The following is a 23,785-nucleotide window of genomic DNA, read 5'->3' on the forward strand; positions in this document are numbered from 1 at the left end:
TTATAATTTATAGGGGCTTTGTCTTTGTCTAATGAGGCAGGCCCAAGAGAATTGGAGTGTAGTAATATAAAAGTCAAATGGCAAAAAAATTGTAGGAGAGTGGCTTGCAATTCCTTACGCAACAGAACAGACAAAATGGGTGATCTTTTTATTCAAGAGAGACTCCCACATTCACACGAATAAGATAGGTGGGGTGATTTATAGCAATACTCTTGAATTACTCTAACTTAATAAAAATTAATGAGGTTCAGGCCGGGTACAGTGGCTCACACCTGTAACCCCAGCACTTTGGAGGCCGAGATGGGTAGATCACTTGAGGTAAGGAGCTCGAGACCAACCTGGCCAACATGGTGAAAACCCATCTCTACTAAAAATACAAAAATTAGCTGGGTGTGGAGGCTCGTGCCTATAATTCCAGCTACTCGGGAGGCTGAGGCACGAGAATCACTTGAAACTGGGAGGGGGAGATTGCAGTGAGATCGTGCCACTGCACTCCAGCCTGGGCGACAGTGTGAAACTGTATCTCAAGTAAACAAACAAGAAAATAATAATGAGGTTCAAGACTTTGGTTTAAAACTTGTTTTTATTATTAGAAACAAATTACTTGTGCATATATCATAATGAACAGGACATGACAATGTATCATGACACTACAGTCAAGAAACTATATGCTTTGGTAATGTTGAATCAGCGTGACAGAAGTTGGACTTGAAGAACACTCTCAGAATGCAGAAAAATGAATAGAAGAAATGAAACTGGAAGACAGTAGTTACAGATGTTTCTAAAGAAGAAAGAATAAATGAATTAAAGCTATACTTAAAACTTTATTAGAAATAATTTTCCATACCTAAACAATAGCTGGCATTAGAAGTCTTAATTGAAGGACTCCCCTAAAAGCGTCCAGATCCAGGTAGTTTCATTAGTGAATTCCTTGAAATTCTCAAGAAGTGTGGACTGCCTTGATTAAGGTATGGTGGTAATAAACAGCAGTGGGTCCTTTATATCTTAGCACTCTCCCAGAATAGAATGCCTCGTTGCAGACACTTACCCCCTTTACAGCACCAACTCCACTGACATCTTTAAGCATAGGGTAGCCTTTAAAAAAATTAAAATAAGACCATACACACTTTGTGCTTATTGCATTTTTTCACCTACCAGCACATCTTAATGATTATTCTGTGTCAGTTCATGTAGATCTGCCTCATTCTTTTTTTTTTTGAGACAAAGTCTCTTTCTTTTCCCCCAGGCTGGAGTGCAGTGGCGTGATCTCAGCTCACTGCAACCTCCGCCTCCTGGGTTCAAGCGATTCTCCTGCCTCAATCTCCCAAGTAGCTGGGATTACAGGCACCTGCCACCGCACCCAGCTAATTTTTGTATTTTTAGTAGAGACAGGGTTTCACTATGTTGGCCAGGCTGGTCTCAAACTCCTGACCTCAGGTCATCCGCCCACCTCAGCCTCCCAAAGTGGTGGGATTACAGGCATGAGCCACTGCGCCCGGCCAGATCTGCCTCACTCTTTTTACTGGCTGTTAAGTATTTAATTGTAAGGACGTAAGATAATTTTTTTTTTTTTTAATGGAGTCTTGCCCTGTCGCCCAGGCTGGAGTGCAGTGGCGCGATCTTGGCTCACTGCAAGCTCCGCCTGTCAGGTTCAAGTGATTCTCCTGCCTCAGCCTCCTGAGTAGCTGAGACTACAGGCATGTGCTACCACGCCCAGCTAATTTTTTGTATTGTTAGTAGAGATGGAGTTTCATCGTGTTAGCCAGGCTGGTCTTGATCTCCTGACCTTATGATCCGCCCGCCTCAGCCTCCCAAAGTTCTGGGATTACAGGCATGAGCCACCACGCCTGGCCGACGTATGGTAATTTTTGAGCTATTCTGTTCTCGATCAACCTTTTTCCAGTCTTTGCTGGAAAAGGCATGATTGCAGTCAGCATTATTACATATGTATATAAGGTTGTTTTCGGGATAAATTATTCCTAACTCGTAGGGTATTTGTATTTTTTATTTTGGTAAAGAACTTCAGAGAATTATTTACAGCGTTTAAAACTTTATTCTACGCCAGGTACCGTGGTTCACACCTGTAATCCTGGCACGGGAGGCTGAGGCACGAGAATCGCTTGAACCTGGGTGGCGGAGATTGCAGTGAGCCGAGATTGCACCACTGCACTCCAGCCTGGGTGATAGAGCGAGACTGTCTCCAAAAAAAAAAAAAAGAAAAAAAAAAGGAACTTTTATCTATGCAGTAACTTTCATATATTAAAAGTATTTTATGAAACTTGTATGTTAAATATGGTAAATAAAATCAGTCTTACAGGTTCTTACAAAACAAGTATAAATATTAATAGTTTGCCTTTTTGACCTAGAAATCCAGCCAACTAGGTTTCATTTTAGCTTGTTATTCTAATTAGTTCATGTCAGAGCTAATGGCCTACATTTATCTGATGGATCTGTGATTGAAATAAAGTCAAATGTGGTGATTATCACCTTTGATATTTGACAGGTTTCCCAGTTTGCACCTTTAACTCACTTATATGCCTATAAATTTGCTACACAGACACTCATCTGTACATATGTCATTTTATTTAACCTTATAGATAAGAATTCGGGATCCAAACCAGGGAGGTAAAGACATAACAGAGGAGATTATGTCTGGAGGTGGCAGCAGAAATCCTACTCCACCCATAGGAAGACCCACGTCCACACCTACTCCTCCTCAGGTAAGACAGAGTGAGCTGTAATGGATGGCACTATTTGTTCACTAACCTCTACTGAACTCTTCTTTCTTCTATAGCCACTTTCTGTACTTTTCATTTCCATCAGTTGTCTCGCAGCCTCGAATATCTAAATGGTATTTAAACAGACATGTTTTTTCTCTTTGCAAATTATAATATTTTTAAATTTTTATTGGTAATATATTTATGTATTGTTTTCACAATCAGAGCACAGGTGAGGTGCTGCCATTCTTCTTAATGAACTATCGCATGATGCCAAAAGGAGCTGCATTCTTGTAGAAACCTCATCATTAAATGAGTATTTGACATTTCACATGGAACCTTAGGATTTAAGTGCTGCACCTTTTGTTAATGCAAACATTAAGGTTGAGAATTTAACATTTTTACCAAACAGTGTTGCTTGAGATGATTGCCTGTGTTATTGAGAGCATATTAGGATGTATAACAGGTATACTTCTTACCTTTTAGAACTACATAAATGAGCTTCTTGAGTGCAGAGTGTCTTCTTTAATTACAGTCATCCCTTGATATCTACAGGGGATTTGTTCAAAGATGCCCCCTCCACAGTACCAAAATTCGAGGTTGTTCAAGTTCATTATTAAAATGGCGTAGTATTTGCATATAAACAGTGCACATCCTCCCATATACTTTAAATAATCTCTAAATTACTTATAATATCTAATACAGTGTAAGTAGTTGTCATACTGTAGTATTTTAAAATTTCTATTGTGTTTTTATTTAAAAATGTTTTTTTAAAATATTTTTTATCCACCATTGGTTGAATCTGTGAATGTGGAACTTATTAATAAATTGTCAGTTAGGCACCTTTTTCTTCCTGGTGAAGAATGTGGTTATCATAATCTCCTAAGATTTTACTTTCTTGTTTTTAGAAATCAAGATATTGTAGAGGAAACTGGAGTTTAGTAAACTATAATAGAGATTAGATTCCGCAAATCTGACAAGATTTGTATTTCAAGGCCGGGCACGTTGGCTCATGCCTGTAATCCCACCACTTTGGGAGGCTGAGGCGGGCCAAATCACCCGAGGTCTGGAGTTCGAGACCAATCTAGCCAACATAGTGAAACCCCATCTGTAACTAAAAATACAAAAATTAGCTGGGCATGGTGGCACTTGCCTGTAATCCCAGGTACTCAGGAAGCTGAGGCAGGAGAATCGTTTGAACCCAGGAGACGGAGGCTGTGGTGAGCCGAGATTGTGCTGCTGTACTCCCCAGCCTGGGCAATAGAGAGAGACTCTGTCTTGAAAAAAAAAAAAAAAAAAAAAAAGATTTGTATTTCATTCCTCCTATGTCACTTTATATTTTGATAAATGATATAGAGACACGTGGTTTTCAGATCTTAAAAATTATCTAAAGTGAAGCCAATTGCAGGTGCAGTGGCACATGCCGATAGTCCCAGCTATTTGGGAGGCTAAACAGAAGGATCCCTTGATTCCAGCTTGGGCAACATAGCAAGATCCTGTCCCTTAAAAAAAATTGTCTAAAGTGAAAGCCTAATGTCTAGAAACAGATAAAAAGAAAGCTATTAAGGAGTAGGGGGCTGCTCTCTTTGCTCTTTTATGCCTGGATGGTAAAGGGGTTCCTTGGAGCCCAGTTTACAAACAAGTGATACGGATGATCACATAGAAAGCATTTCAGAATGATAGACTGTTGACTTCATTTTAGTAGTACAGACAAAAATAAAAAGTTCATAGAAATATTCTTAAATATCAAAATCACAAACAGCTGGCTGAGTTTAGAGCCTCTTGGAAATCTGTGGATTTGAGAAAGACTTAATTTTGGTCCTTTGTTGTAATGATATGTTTTCTCTTGGAAATGATGGTATCTGGCTGACATTTATCTCAGTCTTTCATTATCCAGATGAGTATATATGTCCATCTGGACATGTGTGTTGTAAGGTCATGTTAATAATTCTTCATCATTCCTCATTATTCCCCTAGGAACATTCCAATTTTGGAATGATTAAGCAGGTCTTATATTTAGTCTCTTCCCTGGAAGTGAGCATGGGATAAGCAAAATTTTTAAATTGAAGTAATCTATATATGTGCTCTGTTAGGTGGGGGTACACTATAGCAAAACTTTGCAATTAGTTGATCAGTGCAGTTAAATTTTAGTCTGTATTTTCAAACATATTAAAATGTTACTACTGTCAAGCCAGATAAAGGATAGACAATCCTTTGTTGATTTATGTTTAAATTCTCAATTTGGACATGTATGTGTCTTTTTGCACTTAAATGCCCTGTGGGGTGTGATTGGTTTTCTGTAACCTTCCAAGCTTGGTTCCCACCCTCTTCTGGTATCCCTCTGTGTTTAGCTACAGACATCTTTTTGTTCTGTGTCTTTCCCCAGAGACTGTGGTTCTGAATATGAGTGTATATTTCTCTATAATCATAAAGCACATTGAATCTACACTTTCAACAGATGAAGGCCATCAATCAATAGTAGTAATTTGGTAGTTCTTTTTGAGAAGTGTAACATCAGTTATAAAGCATAAGTTTATTAGGTGAATTTCATGCTTTTAAATCCAAATGCATGAAATTCATGGAATGAACAAATAGCTTTTTAACAGAGACGTGTACTAGAGATATTTCATTTTCCTCTTAAGAAAAACAGTAGCACAAGCATAATGATGACAACTGACATTTGACCTCATTTTCTGGAGCATCATAGAAAGGATGCAGTGGCTCACACCTGTAATCCTAGCACTTTGGGAGGCTGAGGCGGGCAGATCACTTGAGGTCAGAAGTTTGAAACCACCCTAGCCAACATGGTGAAACCTTGTCTCTGCTAAAAATACAAAAAAACTAGCCAGGCGTGGTGGCAGGCACCTGTAATCCCAGCTACTCGGGAGGCTGAGACAGGAGAATCGCTTGAACCCGGGAGGCAGAGGTTGCAGTGAGCTGAGAGCACCACTGCATTCCAGCCTGGGCAACAGAGAGAGACTGTGTCTCAAAAAAAAAAAAAAAAAAAATGTTGACCCATTGTTTGAGAAGGAGCTAGAAATGTTTAGTTATGTGTAAAAAAGCTGCAAGTTATAAATATTGGCAACTAATTTCCTTAACAAAATAGCACTCTGCCAGCCAAAGAAGACTCATTAGATTTAACTTCAGTTTTACTAGTTTTCAATTTTGACATCAATCCAGATAAATACAGAATCATATCTGGTTAGAAGACTACAGATGAGACAGCCCTCTGCATCAGAATTTAGGATTCAACAGTAAATACTGTAGTATTGGCCTTAAAGTACCTGCTTTGAGTTAGACATAATTGCTTATGCTGTGGATAACCAAGCCTTTCCCTATCACCGAGGGAAGTCCCAGTCTCTGTAAGGGGAAACAGAAGACCTGTTACTAAGATCTGACTGGTGCAGAGGTGACCAAGTGGGGCAGAATTGTAGCACAGATACCAGAGACCCATTAATGGTGGTGGTACATGTGAAATAGAACAGGGAAGAGGTTTAAAACTTTGACTTGGAATCAGACATAACTGGGTTTCATGTGTGGGTTCCACTGCTTAGCTTTGTAACTTTAGCCCAATTACTTTATCCCAGAGCATTACTTTCTACATTTAAAAAGTAAAACCTATCACACAGAGAGGATTAAATGAGACAAAATACTTAAAAATTGTTTAAGTTCAGGGCCTGGTGCGCAATGAATATTCAGCAAATATCTATTACTAATACTACAATTATTATTATTTCAGGAGGCACAGAGAATGACTGGAAGAATGTGGGAAGGCTTTACCACAGAGACACCATTTGATCTAACTTTCATGGGTATTCACAAAATGAAAGGGAAAGGGGAATTGAGGCAGAGGAACAGCATGTGCAAAAATGGGAAATTAGATGAAGGGAGGCTATTATTATCATATTTCAGGTGAGAAATTCATTGAAGGAGAGGAAGCCAGTTGGAGAAATGTTTAGCAATTAGTTACTAACTAGATAAGGACTCTAAAAAGGATGACCATATAATTTACCATCTAAATTGGGGTGATTGTGGAAATGAATGGCGATGCTATTGTTAATGCCAGCACAGCAGGCGTAATCAGTACTGCACATGTAAATGGGGATGCAAGTTTTCTCCAGATGTAAGGGAGAGAGAGAGTCAGGGATGCCTCTTCATGTTTAAAAATACGTCTTTTGTAGTGAAACATAATATTGAGTATACGTGGGGAAGTTTAAAGAGCGGGATATAATGAGTTTGCTTTTGGCAGGTGGTCAAGCCATTGTGATTTTTATCTAATTTGGTCTTGAGGTTTCTCTGTCAAGAGTGGCCATAAACCAGGATAGGCACTCTCTAAGAGAGCCCTGACCAGGGAAAAGTTATGTTTGGGTGTGTTTGTCAGGTGAGACATAAGGAGGAAGTGAAACCAAAATGCATGAAACAGAAAAAAATTTACTACTTCCTAATCCCAGAGAGGTTAGCAGTGCTGATGGGAGGCTGATAGGGGAGCTCTGAAGACAGCAGGGAACTCACCCAGCAGGTGGAGAGAGAGAGAAAGAAGACTCGTGGGACTGTCCCTTTATTAAGGTCCATGTCCTCCCTTAGGCTTCCCCACTGGAGTTATGGATTCGCTAGTTTGAAGAAAACACTTTCAAAGGGTGAACTTACTTACATAACTCTGGTGTTAACCATTAGGTTTTATCATGGTCAGCAGCTATGGGGTATGTTGTGTTTTGGGTCAGTTAGATGAGGAACAAACGGCCTCTTTCACAAGCAACTACACAGGAAGGAAATATTTTAACTAGGCCAAATGTGAAAGGGTTTCAAAAACATATGCTAGCCCTAAAAATGGATGCTGAGGGAGCAATTATATTAAATTTGTGACACAAGCTATGAGTTAATTGAGGGAAACTGCATTGGGTTTCTGTGAGGAGAATGGAGAGGAGAAACAAATTTTTGCTGCTGCTGTTTTTACCCTAATGAGAAGTAGACAGAATTTGAAACTGTTCTTCAAAGTCTTAAAATTTTCTATGGGTTAACTAGTAGAGATTTTATATCTCACATATTTAGGAAATATGCATATGTGTATATACATGTTCCCTGTATATACACATTGGATCCCTGTATATGCACAGAGGATCACAGTGCGTAGATGGAGGTGCATGGCTGGATATCATGGCTCACGAGAACACTTGCTGCTGGTTTTCACTGTGTTACTTAGATTTATGACCTTGGGTCAGAACATGAAGTTCTTAAAACCCCTATTTTTTCATCTGTAAAATGAGGAATTGTACAAAATAATCTGAGAGTTCCCTTTTAGTTCTTACCTATTAAAGTGGGAAAGAAGGAAGAATTTTGTTCCTCGCTCAGTATCAAATCTCTCAACTCCTGATGATGACAGTAAGGCATAAGGAATATCCCTGTATTTAGAAATATGCTAGCTATTATGCCTAATAGTCTTCATTGAAACCCTGTAGGGTAAAAATAAATACATGGCGCCATGTCAAGATTGTCTACTTCCAAATAGGATGAATGGTGGACCAAAAATCACTTAATTTTTTTTTTTTTTTTTTTTTTGAGATGGAGTCTCACTCACTCTGTTCACCCAGGCTAGAGTGCAAATGCGGTGGCACAATCTCGGCTCACTGCAGCCTTTGCCTCCTGAGTAGCTGGAATTACAGGCATGTGCCACCATGCCAGCTAATTTTTGTATTTTTAGTAGAGACAGGGTTTCATCGTGTTGACCCAGGCTGGTCTCGAACACCGGACCTCAAGTGATCTGCTCGCCTCAGCCTCCCAAAGCTCTAGGATTACAGGCATGAGCCACCATGCCCGGCCAAAGATCACTTAATTTTTAAAAATGAATTATGTACCTTTCTTCCTTGATATACTCTTTTTTCCCCCCTGCTTCTAGAATTATTATTGTAATGAAACACAGTTATAACATGGGAGAGAGTCCTATGCTGTGGGGCTTTGGGGTAGGAAATTATGGATTGATAGCATATCTTAGGAAAGATACAATCTCTCCTACCATTTGGGAAAATTACTAAAGTCAGCAGGTTATTCAGTCTTTTGTTGAGCTGCTTATGAAGTTGATACCTGCAAACCTTAAATTCCATGACCATTTATTAATTACAGTTGACCCTTGAACAAAATGGGTTCGTTTATATGATAATTTTTTTCAGTAAATACATTGGAAAATTTTTTGGACGTTGTGATAACTTGAAAACTCCCAGATGACATATTGCCTAAAATTATCAAAAAAAGAAAAATTTAGGTATGTCATGAATACATAAAATATATGTAGATACTGGTCTGTGTTTTCATTTAGTGCCATAAAATATATACAAATCTATTATAAAAGTTAAAATTTATCAAAACTTAGGTACACAGATACAGACCATACAAAGAGACCATACAGACCATACAGAGAGAAGTGTCAACAGACACAAATATGCAATCTGGACATGGTGGTGCACGCCTGTAATCCCAGCACTTTGGAAAACTGAGGTGGAAGGGTTGCTTCAGCCCAGGAGTATGAGACCAGCCTGGGCAGCATAGCAAGACCTTGTCTCTCAAAAAAAAAAAAAAAAAAAAAAAAACTACAAGAGGCAATATTACATCCTGACTTCATAAAATTAACTGTAGTACATACTGTACTAATGTAATTTTATAGCCACCTCCTGTTGCTATTTTAGTAAGCTCAAGGGTTGAGAGTATCTGCTTAAAATACCCTGTGACACTAATCATCTCCAGATGAGCAGTTCATCTCTCCTGTAAATTGTGCCTCATAGTAAAAAGTAATCTCTCTTTGTTGTTACATATTTTTTCATCGTGTTTAGTGCATTGCCATAAACCTTGAATAACACCATGGGACCCATACAGAGTGCCACCAGTGATGCTGGCAGTACTTCCAAGAAGCAGAGAAAAGTGCTAACATTACAAGAAAAAGTTGAGTTGCTTGATATCTACCATAGATTGAGCTCTGCAGCCGTGGTTGACCACCATTTTAGACAGATGATTTATTTTATAAACAGATGATGTAAACTTATGATACTGATAAATACAGTATAGTATTGGAAATGTATTTTCTCTTCCTGATGGTTTTCTTAAACACATTTTCTTCTAGCTTACATTATTGTAAGAATATAGTATATAATATATAAAACATACATACTGAGAAAAAAATATGTTTTATCGGTAAGGCTTTCAGTCAGCAGTAGGCTGTTAACCAGTTAAGTTTTTGGGGAGTCAAAAGTTATACACAGATTTTCAACTGTGTGGGGTCAGTTCCTCTAGCTCCTGAATTGTTCAAGGGCCAACTGTAGTTCATTTCATGGTTTAGCAGTAATAGTTTCCTAGAATTGGGTCTATAGCTACGGTTATGATATTCATGTTATATGTTAATATGTGCAGTAAATAGTTACATTCCTGCATGAAGAATTTGAAGGTGATACCTAGTATAATGTAAACAAATCCAATCTTTTAAAATTTCATTTTGTCATCTCAGTCATAGGCACTGATAAATTAATAGCATTCTGTACCTTAAAGCATACAGGTATGGTTTTTGTTTTAGTGGTGACTACGATAAAAACAGTGGTTACTAAATTAAATTATATTGTTCTTTATCTTTAATGAAATAACATCATTAGTAACCTCCCTTGACTTAAATGGTTCTTTTCAATAATATGTAAAGCCTTGTAGACTTTAAATAGGTATCTAAACTGGGGTGGATTCTCTCAAAAGTTTTTAAATGGGACATTTGAAAAGTGTCCTATTCTCTGTTCGTCATGATGAGCAGAGATCCTTGCTTTGTTATGCTGTTTCATAGATTAAAATGAATTTGTATACACTATATGGTTTGATAGAGGAAATAAGATCTAGTGTTTGGTAGATCAGTAGGGTGACTATAGTTTACGATAATCCATTGTACATTTTGAAATAGCTAGCAGAGAAGAATTCAAATGCTCGTAGCATAAAGAAAAGACAAATATTTATCTTTGAATTATATGAATGTGTTAAATTTTTATGTGTACACTGAAACTGTGTACATCTGTTACGCAGTAATAAAAATTATTATTATTATTTTTTTTGAGACGGAGTCTTGCTCTGTCATCAGGCTGGAGTGCAGTTGTGCAATCTTGGCTCTCTGCAACCTCTGCCTCCCTGGTTCCAGCGATTCTCCTGCCTCAGCCTCCCGAGTAGCTGGGATTACAGGCATGCACCACCATGCCCAACTAATTTTTGTGTTTTTAGTAGAGACGGGGTTTCACCACGTTGGCCAGGATGGTCTTGATCTCCTGACCTCATGATCCGCCCACCTCGGCCTCCCAAAGTGCTGGGATTATAGGCGTGAGCCACCACACCTGGCCAATAAAAATTATTTTTAAGGAATTTGCACACAGACCATCAAAGACGTACTCATTGCTTATCTGACAGAATAAAAAACAGTATCTTGTTTGATTTTTGTGTATTCTGTGAAGTTAAGAAGTTTTCGATGTTCACCAGTTATTTGTGGGTGTATGAATTATCTGTTGTACACGTTTCTTTTGGGTGATGATTTTTGTCTGACAGATTTATAAGAGGGCTTTACATGTTAAATAAATACTTTGACATATGTTAAAATTTTTTTCTTGTTTGATGATTGTGTTTTAGCTTTGTTAATCGTGCCTTCTGTCATACGGAATTGTTAAATTTTCTGTTTCGTTTATTTTTTTGAGACAGGGTCTTGTCTGTTGCCCTGGCTGGAGTGCTGTGACACAGTCACAGCTCAGTGCAGCCTTGACATCCTGGGCTCAAGCAATCCTCCCACCTCCCCCTCAGCCTTCTGAGTAGCTGGGACTACATGCACATGCCACCATGCCTGGCTAATGTTTTTTATTTTCAGTAAAGATGAGGTCTCGTTATGTTGGCCAGACTGGTCTCAAACTCCTGAATTCAAGCGATAATCCTGCCTCAGCCTCCCAGATTTCTGCTATGAGCCACTGCACCAGCTGAATTTTTTTTTTATTTTGAGACAGAGTCTCTGTTGCCCAGGCTAGAGTTCAGCGGCATGATCTCGGCTCACTGCAACCTCCGCCTCCTGGGTTCAAGTGATTCTCCTGTCTCAGCCTCCTGAGTAGCTGGGATTACAGGTGCCTGCCACCATGCCCGGCTAATTTTTGTATTTTTAGTAGAGACAGGGTTTCGCCTGTTGGCCAGGCTGGTTTTGAACTCCTGACCTCAGTTGATCTGCCCACCTCAGCCTCCCAAAGTGCTGGGATTACAGGCATGAGCCACCGTGCCCAGCCAGAATTTATTTTTGATATATACACTTATATATCAAAATGCACTTAGATTAGTTCCACATCTTTGCAATTGTGAATTGTACTGCTATAAACATACGTTTTCAAATCTCTTTTTCATATGATGACTTCGTTTCCTTTGTGTAGATACCCAGTAGTGGGGTTGCTGGATCAAATGGTAGATCTACTTTTAGCTCTTTAAGGAATCTTTGTACTGTTTTCCATAGAGGTTATACATTCCCACCAGTTTTACATTCCCACCAGCAGCGTATAAGCATTCCCTTTTCCCCATATCCATGCCAGCATCTATTGTTTTTTGACTTTTTAATAATGGTCATTCTTGCAGCAGTAAGATGGTATTGCTTTGTGGTTTTAATTTGCATTTCCTTGATCATTAGTGATGTTAAGCATGCTTTCATGTTGTTTGTAGGCCAATTTATGTATCTTTTTTTGAGAAATGTCTATTCATGTCCTTTGCCCACTTTTTGATGGGATTATTATTATTATTATTATTGCTGATTTGTTTGAGTTCCTTGTAGATTTCCTTCATCAGATGTGTAGTTTGCATCTCTATGGGTTGTCTTTTTACTCTATTGTTTCTTTTGCTGTGCAAAAGGTTTTTAGTTTAATTAGGTTCTATTTATTTGCGTTTTTGTTGCATTTGCTTTGGGGTCTTACTCATGAATTATTTGCCTGGGCTGATGTCTAGAAGAGTTTTTCCAATGTTATCTTCTAGAATTTTTACAGTTTCAGGTCTTATATTTAAGTCTTTGATCTATCTTGAGTTGATTTTTGTATAAGGTGAGAAATAGGGATCGTTTCATTCTTTTACATGAGGTTTGCCAGTTTTTCCAGCACCATTTGTTAAATAGGATGTCTATTCCTCAATTTATGTTTTTATATGCTTTGTTGAAGATCAGTTGGCTGTACTTTCTTGACTTTACTTCTGGGTTCTGTATTCTGTTCCATTAGTTATTTGCCTACTTTTATACCAGTACCACGCTGTTTTGTTAACTATAACCTTGTATGATTTGAAGTAATTGTGATGCCCCCAGATTTCTCCTTTTTGCCTAGGATTGCTTTGGCTACTTGGGCCCTTTTTTGGTTCCATATGAATTTTAGGATTTTTTTTTCTGATTCTGTGAAACATGTTGGTATTTTGATGAGAATTACATTGAATCTGTAGATTGCTTTTAGTAGTATGGCCATTTTCACAACATTGATTCTTCCAGTCTATGATTATGGGATGCATTTCCATTTGTTTGTGTCATCTGTGATTTCTTTCAGCAGCGTTTTGTATTTCTCCTTGTAGAGATTTTCACCTCCTTAGTTAAGTATATTCCTAGGTATTTCATTTTATTTTTGCAGCTGTGGTAAAAGGTATTGAATTCTTGATTTAATTCTCAGCTTGGTCGTTGTTGGTGTATAGCAGTGCTACTGATTTGTGTACATTTATTTTGTAACCTGAGGCTTTACTGAACTCATTTATCAAATCTAGGAGTCTTTTGGAGGAGTCTCTAGGGTTTTCTAGGTATACAGTTATATCATCTGCAAACAGTGATAGTTTGACTTCCTCTTTTCCAATTTGGATGCCCTTTATTTCTTTCTCTTACCTAATTGCTCTAGCTAGGACTTCCAAAACTATGTTGAATAGAGGTGGTGAAATGTAGGCATCCTTGTCTTGTTCCTGTTGTCAGGGAGAATGCTTTCAACTTTTTCCCATTCAGTATGATATTGGCTGTGGGTTTGTCATATATGGATTTTACTATTTTGAGGTAAGTCCCTTTTTTGCCTACTTGGTTGAGGATTTTATCATAAAGGGATGCTGGATTTTGTTGAATGCTTTTTCAGCGTCTATTGAGATGGTCATATGGTTTTTGTTTATAATTCTTTTTATGTGATGTATCACATTTATTGACTTACATATGTTAAACCATCTCTGCATCCTTGAAATAAAACCCACTTGATCATGATAAATTATCTTTTTGATGTGCTGTTGCATTTGGTTAGCTAGTATTTTGTTGACAGTTTTTATATCTGTTCATCATGGAAATTGGTCTGTAGTTTTCTTTTTTTGTATGTTCTTTCCTGGTTTAGGTATCAGGGTGATACTGGCTTCATAGAATGATTTAGGGAGGATTCTCTCTTTCCCAGTCACTTGGAATAGTTTCAGTAGGATTGGCAGCAGTTCTTTGAATGTCTGGTAGAATTTAGCCATGAATCCATCTGGTCCAGGCTTTTTTTGTGTGTTGGAAATTTTTAAATTACTGATTCAATCTTGCTGCTTGTCATTGGTCTGTTCAGGGTTTGTCTTTCCTCCTGATTTAATGTAGGAGGGTGGTATGTTTCCAGGAATTTATCCATTTCCTTTAGGTTTTATAGTTTGTATGCATAAAGTTGTTCATAGTAGTCTCGAGTGATGTTTTTTATTTCTCTGGTGTTTGTTGTAATGTCTCCAGTTTCATTTCTAATTGAGCTTATTTGGATCTTCTCTCTTTTCTTGGTTATTCTAGTGAATAGTCTATTTTTTCAAAGAACCAATGTTTTGTTTCATTGATCTTTTGTAATGCTTTTTTTGTTTGTTTGAATTTCATTTAGTTTTGCTGCAATTTTTGTTATTTCTTTTTTTTTTTTGAGACAGAGTCTTGTTTAGTTTGTGCTTGTGCTTGTGCTTGTTTTTCTAATTCCTTGAGGTATGACATTAGGTTGTCAGTTTGCGCTCTTTCAGACTTTTTGATGTAGGCATTTAGTGCTGTAAACTTTGCTCTTGGCACTTCTTTTGCTGTACTCCAGAGGTTTTGATAACTTGTGTCATTATTATCATTTGATTCAGATAATTTTTCCATCTTGATTTCATTATTAACCCAGATACCATGTAGAAACAGATTATTTAATTTCCATGTATCTGTGTAGTTTTGAGGGTTCCTTTTGCCCCCAAGAACTTTAAAAATCATTTTCTTAAGCCCTCTTAAGTCTGCCTTCAAGCTTTTATTTTGAGTGTCCGGGTTTCCTGTCATCATTTCTGACCTTGGCAACCTTTCATTGCTTTCAAGGATGTTCTCTATTGCAGATGTGTATTGTCTTGTCAGGTCAGTGTTTAAAGAAAAAACAATATTTCATCAATCTGAATGCTGTTAGCCCAAGCATACACCCTCTAGTTTGTTAAGTTGTTCTGTTATTATTTACTCCCTTTTGCATCACATATTAAGGTTTCTGAAGGGATTTGAGTTTGTGACTCCTTCGTTATAAACTATTTCAGGGCTAGGCGCGGTGGCTCATGCCTGTAATCCCAGTACTTTGGGAGGCCAAGCTGGGGGGATTGCTTGAGCCCAGGAGTTCACCAACCCTGGCAACATATCGATACCCTGTCTCTGAGGCAGGAGGATTGCTTGAGCCTGGGAGTTTGAGGCTACAGTGAGCTGTGGTCATGCTGCTGCACTTCAGCCTGAGTGGCAGAGCGAGACCCTGTCTCAAAAAATTGAATAAAATAAAATATTTCAACAGGTGTTTGATGTGCTCTCCTTGTTTTTTTTTTTTTTTGTAAATTATACTGTAGTCTACCTAAGTTGCTGAGGTTCTAAGCCTAGGAATCACCTTTAAATCCTCTTAATTTCACTCTCCACAGTCATTACATCAGCAAGTCCCATTTGACTCATTCCCACCACCTTCACTGCTGTTATTGTAGCCTAAGCCACTTTGCTCTCCCTAGACAACAGGAACTTTCTCACTCATCTCTCTGCTTCTGTCTTGCCTCTCCTCTGTTGATTCTGTACACAACAGCCCAAGTGAGTGATCTTTTTAAAACATAAATCATATCACACTGTTTCCTCACAAAATACTATCCAGTGTCTCTTCACTATTGACTAACTGTCCATACAGAAACATACAAAAGTCCATATTCGTAGAATTTTTGAGGTGTGTAATGGGGATTATGGGAACTACAAGATGAGATTTGGGTGGGGACAGTCAAACCATATTAGTATAGAAAGAATTAGTATAGAAAGAACTGATCTATGTGGTTGATGCCTATTGTAGTCCTTACATCCTGTAATTCCTGCATTAGAATTCAGTGGAATTATTGTTACCATTATATTATTGCTATGGTCATTATTTATTGTTTTTTATTGCCTTTGTATTAAAGGAGGTGCTTGTTATGGCATGTCATATATTATTATATTATGAGAACACTTCAGAGCTTCAGGTTAGATACCCAATTTTTGACTTGATCTCTGTACTCAGTTATTTCACAAGCCCTACAACCTCAAAACTGGAGTTCATGGTTTTCCTCTAACCAAACCCATGACTTCCAAACCTTATGTCTCCTCCAGTGTTCCCTTTCTCAGACTGGCCCCTATCTCAGAAACCAGAAACCTAATGTTTTTCTTTTTACCCCTCTCTCCTCATAGATACCCTCTCTACTATGTCTCGTCAGTTACCTAATCAAGCCCAGTCAGTTTACCCCCCACATTTAAGTAAAATTCAGTAACTGCCCCCCATTATTACCACCAAAATTATTTCCCTTGGACTACTGAAGTAACCTTGAAAATTGCATTCTTGTAACTGCTGTTTCCTTGCTCTAGTTCATTCTCCATGCAGTGGTCAGAATTATCTTTATAAAATATCAGCCAGGTGTGATGGCTCATGCCTGTAATCTCCGCATTTTAGGAGGCTGAGGCGGGAGGATTACTTGAACCCAGGAGTTCAAGACTAGCCCAGGCAAAATACTGGGACCCCATCTCTACAAAAAATAGAAGAAAAAATAGCTGGGCATGTTGGTACACACCTGTGGCTGTGGTCCTAGCTGCTTAGGAGGCTGAGGTGGAAGGAATACTTGAACTCAAGAGGTCGAGGCTGCAGTGAGCTGTGATTGCACCACTGCACTCCAGCCAAGGTGACAGAGTGAGATCCTGTCTCAAAAAAAAAAAACTGAAAAATAAAACACAAATCTGATTATATCATATTGCTGCTTAAAACCTGGCCCTGGCTTCCCATTGCTATGGGGATAAAGACCAAAAACCCTTGTTCTGGCCTGTAAGGCCTGTCTGCCTAACTCCTGCCTGCCTCATTTCACACCAGATTCCCCTGTTCTTTCTGCATCCCTCTTACCTTTTACATAAGGGAGTTGATCATGGGATACTCTTCCTTTTAGAGTCTTCATACATGTGTTCTCTCTGCATGAGATGTGTCTAACTGCCCTTCCTCCTACATGCCAACATTCACATTGATTTTTTGAAAGTCAACCTGAATGTTGCTTACTCAGAATATCTTCCTCACATACGTCACAAAGTCAGAACCCCAGATTATGGGTCATCTTTGTACTCTTAACTTTCCCAGTAAAGCATTTATACCTATAGTGATTAAATGATTAATTTTGTGGTCTATACCATATGTTTCCTTTGATAGAATATAAGCTCTGTGAACCCAGGAATGTTGTCTTAGCCATGAGTAGATTCATAGTGTTTTGTACAAGTTAAACATCAGGAGGAAATACACACATATTGACACACACCGTTCTAATGAGAGAATGGGAGAAATTCCTACGTAAGAAAGAAGCATGTTTTGGTACTTTTTCCTGGCATCATTAAGTATATTATTGTTTTGCTTCTTTTTTTTTTTTTTTTTTTTTTTTGAGATGGGGTCTGACTCTCTCGCCAGGCTGGAATGCAGTGGCGCGATCTCGGCTCACTGCAACCTCCACCCCCCGAGTTCAAGCAATTCTCCTGCCTCAGCCTCCCGAGTAGCTGAGATTATAGGTGCCTGCCACTGTGTCTAGCTTATTTTTGTATTTTTAGTGGAGATGGGGTTTCACCATCTTGGCCAGGCTGGTCTTGAACTATTAACGTCATGATCCACCCGCCTGGGCCTCCCAAAGTGCTGGGATTAGAGGCGTGAACCACCTTGCCTGGCCTTTGTTTTGCTTCTTAGCCTTCATAGTGTTTCTCAGTGGAGGCTATACTTGTTTATCCACAGATTTTATATATGTTAAATACATGAGGTATTTATACAGGATTATTTTAAAGTCATTGAATGGGATTCTTATGATGACAATAAATCAACTTTTTGCTTATATTTATGTAACTATTTGAAGTCTCTGGCTTTCTCTAAATGAATTACAATAGAGGTCAGCAAATATTTTCTCTAGTGGGCCAGATAGTAAATATTTTAGACTTTGCAGCCATATTGTCTCTTTTAGCACTCTTCGATTCTGCCGTTGTGGCACAAAAGCAGTTATAGAAAATGTATAGATAGATGGGTGTGTCTCTTCCAATAACATGTTATTTATGGGCACCAAAATTTGAATTTTATATAATTTTCGTGTGTCAAGAAATACTGTTTGTCTCTTGTTTTCCCCACCACCCCGCCAACATTTGAAATTGTAGAAACTTACCTTGTGGGCAGTACAAAATCAGGTATATGGCCCCAGGATTGTAGTTGTTGACCCTTGTCTATAACCACCTCTGTACTTAAGTATTCTGTCATTTATGTGATTAAAATAGAAGACAAAAGAAGGTGACCCCTTTTTTGTGCAAAACAATGTGCCTATGTAAAGAAAAATGAATTTTGAATTGTGCAAAGAAGTATTAAAGAACAAATTTAGATTCTGTTGCCTGTTTACTTAATAGGTAAACATTATGTTTTTAAAAAACGAATTCCTCCAGTATGTGGGCCTAAGCTTACCATGATCTCTTGAGGTCAATACTTTAAATTTAGTATATAAATCTTTGAGTAGGTTCTAAAGGAGAATTTATAAAGAATTTTTCTCAAACACTATCAGGAATCTAATATCTTGCCCTCCCTTAAACTCTTTTCACTCTAGTTTATAAGTGAGAAACACTTTATTTTTTTTCCTTGTACCAATCAGAACCTTGATTTTGAAAAATTTGACAGGGGAGTTTGCCATTTACATAATTGATGAGCTGTTGCAACAGTGTGCAAAGACTTGCTAAATGACCCTGACCTTTTAACTCTGACTTCCTTAGCATCTTTATTGAGTTATTTTATATTTTGGTAGTGATTGCCTTTCCAGAATGATTTTATAAGTTTTCATTCCCACCAATAGTGAAAGTGACTAAAATGCAGTGGCTTTGAAATTCCTTAAATATATTCTTAACTGTCTAGCTTAATTTCTTTATATGTATCAAAATGCGTACAGCATTGGATGTGATGTTTTGTGTCACAGTACTTGGTATGTTTCCTGATTTTTCTGACTTATTGATTAGTAAAATAGTTCATCATTATTTTTTCTTTGGGAAGATAAGGAACTCATTTGTTATAGACTGTTTGTTTGTTTGTTTGCTTGTTTTTGAGACGGAGCCTTGCTCTTGTTGCCTAGGCTGGAGTGCAGTGGCGTGACCTCGGCTCACTGCAACCTCCACCTTCTGGGTTCAAGCAATTCTCCTGCCTCAGCCTCCTGAATAGCTGGAATTAACAGGCACCTGCCACCACTCCTGGCTAATTTTTGTATTTTTGGTAGAGACGGGGTTTCATCATGTTGGCCAGGCTGGTCTCGGACTCTTGACCTCTGGTGATCTGTCTGCCTTGGCCTCCCAGAGTGCTGGGATTACAGGCGTGAGCCACAGCACCTGGCCTGGTTGAGTTACTTCTTTAGGAGAGAAGAGATGAAATTGGAGGTTAAACTACAATTCGACAAGATTATCCTAAATTAAAACTAATTCTGAACAAGACTAAAGTATTGAATTCTAGCGGGGCGCAGTGGCTTACGTCTGTAATCCCAGCACTTTGGGATGTCAAGGTAGGCGGATCACGAGGTCAGGAGATCAAGACCACCCTGGCTAACATGATGAAACCCTGTCTCTACTAAAATACAAAAAATTAGTTTGGGTGTGGTGGCGCACACCTGTAGCCCCAGCTACTCGGGAGGCTGAGGCAGGGGAATCACTTGAACCTGAGAGGCAGAGGTTTCAGTAAGCCAAGGTTGCGCCACTGCACTCGTGCCTGGTGACAGAGCAAGACTCCGTCTCAAAAAAAAAAAAAAAAGTGTTGAATTATATGTTAATACGTTATGATTTTATTAGTACTGTTGGAGGCTTATAAAATGATAAAGTTGAAGGAGACTGTAGGATCTTTAGTTCTACATTTCATAGCTGTGAGACCTGAGAAGTACTTTCCCAGCATTTGTGGCTATATACCTATGTACTGGATACTTGGATTTCAAATTGTAACTTAACAAACATATTATCTCACTCCTTTCTTACGACTCTTTATACATAGATTCTTTCTAGGACTTTGTTATTTTAAAATGTCCATCTTTTATATGATTGAAGGTATTTTAGATGGAAAAATCATTGACTCTAGTAGCCTTTTACTGTCTTAAACATCTTACTTTTTCTATGAGTGTCATTTTTGTGACCTACTTTTAGCACTTACCCTGCCCCCCCCCCTTTTTATTTGGTTATTAATTTCCCGGGCAATTGGAGTAGTTAATATTTTTTTCCTTTTAGGTAAACGATACAATTTACAAATCTTTTTTTCCTGGGAAATGTGGATAACTGCTTAATGAATGCTAAATAACATGGAGTGTTTCCTTTGTTCCAGATCTCTTTTCAGCCTATAGAACTGAAAAATCGGTATTTTTAGTTTTAGCTGTGAACCTTTCTATTGAATTTCAGTAAGGCATTTTTTTCCCACTGAAACTAAGGATTCAGAGTAATTACAGCAGTGCTATTTTCTTTATTTGTCCCCGTGAAAACAGTAACTCTCCTTTTTTTATATAGAAATATAATTTTAGTAGTCTTCATTTAGAATTGTGGAATATGAACATTTTCTTGGTCTAATGAATAGGTGAAATGATAGCATTTTCCCTATTTCTGTCTATTATTCTATATAAGCCTTATATAGTCAAATATAAATGTCATGTTGTACATTCTGAAAAGCATAGTTACTTAAATGATATCTATCATCCTAAATTGTATGTGTCCATTTCATTTTATATTCCCATTTTAAGTGACACTTACTGACTTGAAAATATTTTTTATCAACTCTCACTTTTTAAGTGTCTCTGTTTGCCTACACTCACCCACATCTTAATCTCCCCATCCCTACTCCCCAGAAAAAAAAAAAAAGTAAAAAGAAAAATAGAATTGTGCAGGGAGCTCTACTCTGATAGCACTGATAGAATTCGTTGTAGGATATTATAGATACCAAAAAAATTGACCTTAGATCTCCGAGGAGAGACACTGCTTTGTTTTGTGGCTTGTGTAACCCTCAAATCCTGAATGAATACCTGCCTGGAATGTGATGTAGAATGAATGTTCATGTCCTCTCTTGTGTAATTCTGTTCCCTCTAAGTTGAGCAATAGCTGTGATTTTTCTCAACCTATCCTGCTTGGATTTTGATGGCCATTTTTCATTCTAATACAATGCCTGAGTGAAAATGAGTTTCCTCACATCTCTGAAAAACCCAATATTTTAGTCAAGATTTCTGATTCTGAAAATACCATATTTGACCTAGAACCTGTAGACATTTTATGGTAAAATTGCTTTATTATATACTTTCAAAGTTGCATTTCACTTGTATGATTACATGGATAAGTAGCAGGAATCATTTTTCAATATTGTTTTCTTGAATCTGTAACCGCTTTTCAGCCTCATTACATTTTCTGTTTGTCCTGCTTTGCTAGGTAATTTATACATGAAGTTGACCAAATCCTTCTTGGTCTTTGGGAGGGTGTTAAATTCCTTCTCAGATGTGACGTCTATTGTTAGGTTGACAAGTCGGCTTGTCCTTAGAAGGAACACTGGGGAAATAAATTGTGCTAATGATTGTTGTGCTGTCTTCTCTTGCTGTGGTTAATAGTAATCATTTCTTTTCCTTCCTCTTTTTCTGCTGCCTCTTTCTTTATCTTCCCTGACTTCCCATGTACTTTTGAATTTATTAAATTGGACTATATATTTTTTCCTTGCTTTCCTTTTTTAATTTTGTGATTTCCCGTGCTCTACTGTCTTCCCTACTTGCTTGGGTTCCATGTTGCTAGTTTTTATGTTCGCACGCTCATTATCACCCTTTTTTGTACTTCAAATCCCAGCAGCTGCCCAGCCAGGTCCCCGAGCACAGCCCTGTGGTTTATGGGACTGTGGAGAGCGCTCATCTTGCTGCCAGCACCCCTGTCACTGCAGCTAGCGACCAGAAGCAAGGTTTGTGTATGACTGTTTTCCTCCCTCTTATCTTTAGTCTCTTTTTTATTAATTACATTGCCGTCAGCATTCAAGAGTAAGAGTACAGCATCCAAGGATTATTTAGACACCCACCTTTAAACAAAGCTTTGAGGCAGAAAATTAAAGTATTCTGCCTCTAGGAAACTAAAGTAGGGATGATTGGTAAAATTATTTCATACATTTGTTTAATCTCTCACTGTTAGTATCTGTATACAGTTTAAAGGTTAGCTGCCTTAAACTGCCCTTAAAAACAAGGTGGGAAGTGGAGGGAGAAATCCTAGCATATATTACTTTACAAGAACAATACAGTTTAGCTTATATATTCAGCATGTCCCTAGGTATCTTGCTATTTTAAAAAAGAAAAAAAGATAAAACATTTCTTCTTACAAGTTTGGGCTTCTATAGCCACATTTGGAGATGGAGCCAAGTTCCAGTCCCGGCTCCATCATGCACTAGTTATTTGGTCTTGATTGAGCCACTGACCTTGTGTGTCTCAGTTTCTTCACTGATAGAATGGAATAAAGACCTATGTGCTTGACAGGATTACTGTGGGAACATGCCTATCACAGGAAAAGTGCTTAGTAAATTATAGTCATTAATGCTGTATTAAGGAATAGTACACTAAGGTCTCTGCTCCTGTTGAACTTGAACATGAAGGTGCCAAATGTTTGTTGAAATAAATACTGTGCCTTTGGGAATATAATAGAAAACTTAAGGGAAATCTCATACCAGAAAGTGGGATATCATAGTCTTTGTTTCCTGCCTAGTTGGATTTTAACTTGACCTTTGCTAAAATTGAGAGAGAATTCTAAACATAGTTCGGGGAAGCAAGTAACTTTGACCCTGCTTTTATGTTTCAGATTTCTAAAAATGATTGGATATCAATATGGAAGCCATGTACCTTCTTACTTTCTTGAATTATTTATTCCTCCAAACCATTTGTTTATTCTATAGCTCTATAGTTAGTATATAGATTTTCTAAAAATTATTATTATTATTATTATTATTTTTTTTGAGATAGAGTCTTGACTCACTGCAACCTCCTCCTCCTGGGCTCAAGCTATTCTCCTGCCTCAGCCGCCCGAGTAGCTGGGATTACAGGCATGCACCACCATGCCCAGCTAATTTTTGTATTTTTAGTACAGACGGGGTTTCACCATGTTGGCCAGGCTGCTCTCAAATTCCTGACCTCAAATGATCTGCCTGCCTCAGCCTCCCAAAGTGCTGGGATTACAGGCCTGAGGCACCATGCCCGGACTAAAAATTATCCTTTAAAAAATATTTAGGAATGGCCCATAAAATAGATATATTTAATATTAAAGGTTTTTGGGTAGACTGCAAGTTAGTTAATCACATTTATAAACTTTCTGAAAGATATACTTCTAATACATGATTTCATTGATTTTTACATCAAACAAAGATTATGATATGTGTTTTTAGTATAGAAATTTCATTTTCCCCCTGAGTATTGAGAAGCCTGATACTCTTGAACAGACAGGTCCTATACTGTATTTGTTATATAAGATAGTTTTAAACCAAAAGATAGTTAGTGATCCCTAATCTGGCATGCTTCAAAAACTGCACTGTCAAGAACTTCTTTCAGCAACATTTTGAGTTAAAGGAGAACTC

At 37.9% G+C, this 23,785-nt stretch overlaps 1 protein-coding gene across 37 annotated transcripts in view; it reads left to right on the top strand.

Moving 5' to 3' along the window:
* Positions 1-23,785, top strand: part of EIF4G3 (eukaryotic translation initiation factor 4 gamma 3) — a 365,343-nt gene that overhangs the window by 202,299 nt on the left and 139,259 nt on the right. For 29 of the 37 annotated variants that reach the window (XM_063702106.1, XM_031011513.3, XM_055386789.2 and 26 more), the window contains 2 exons: positions 2,598-2,720; positions 22,027-22,135. In XM_063702106.1, coding sequence (XP_063558176.1) covers positions 2,598-2,720; positions 22,027-22,135 — 232 coding nt within the window. The remainder of the gene's footprint in view (positions 1-2,597; positions 2,721-22,026; positions 22,136-23,785) is intronic. The other 8 variants (XM_055386751.2, XM_055386790.2, XM_055386810.2 and 5 more) reach the window with 1 other exon arrangement.

Source organism: Gorilla gorilla, chromosome 1 (assembly GCF_029281585.2).
Source record: "Gorilla gorilla gorilla isolate KB3781 chromosome 1, NHGRI_mGorGor1-v2.1_pri, whole genome shotgun sequence".
Classification (NCBI taxonomy): domain Eukaryota; kingdom Metazoa; phylum Chordata; class Mammalia; order Primates; family Hominidae; genus Gorilla; species Gorilla gorilla.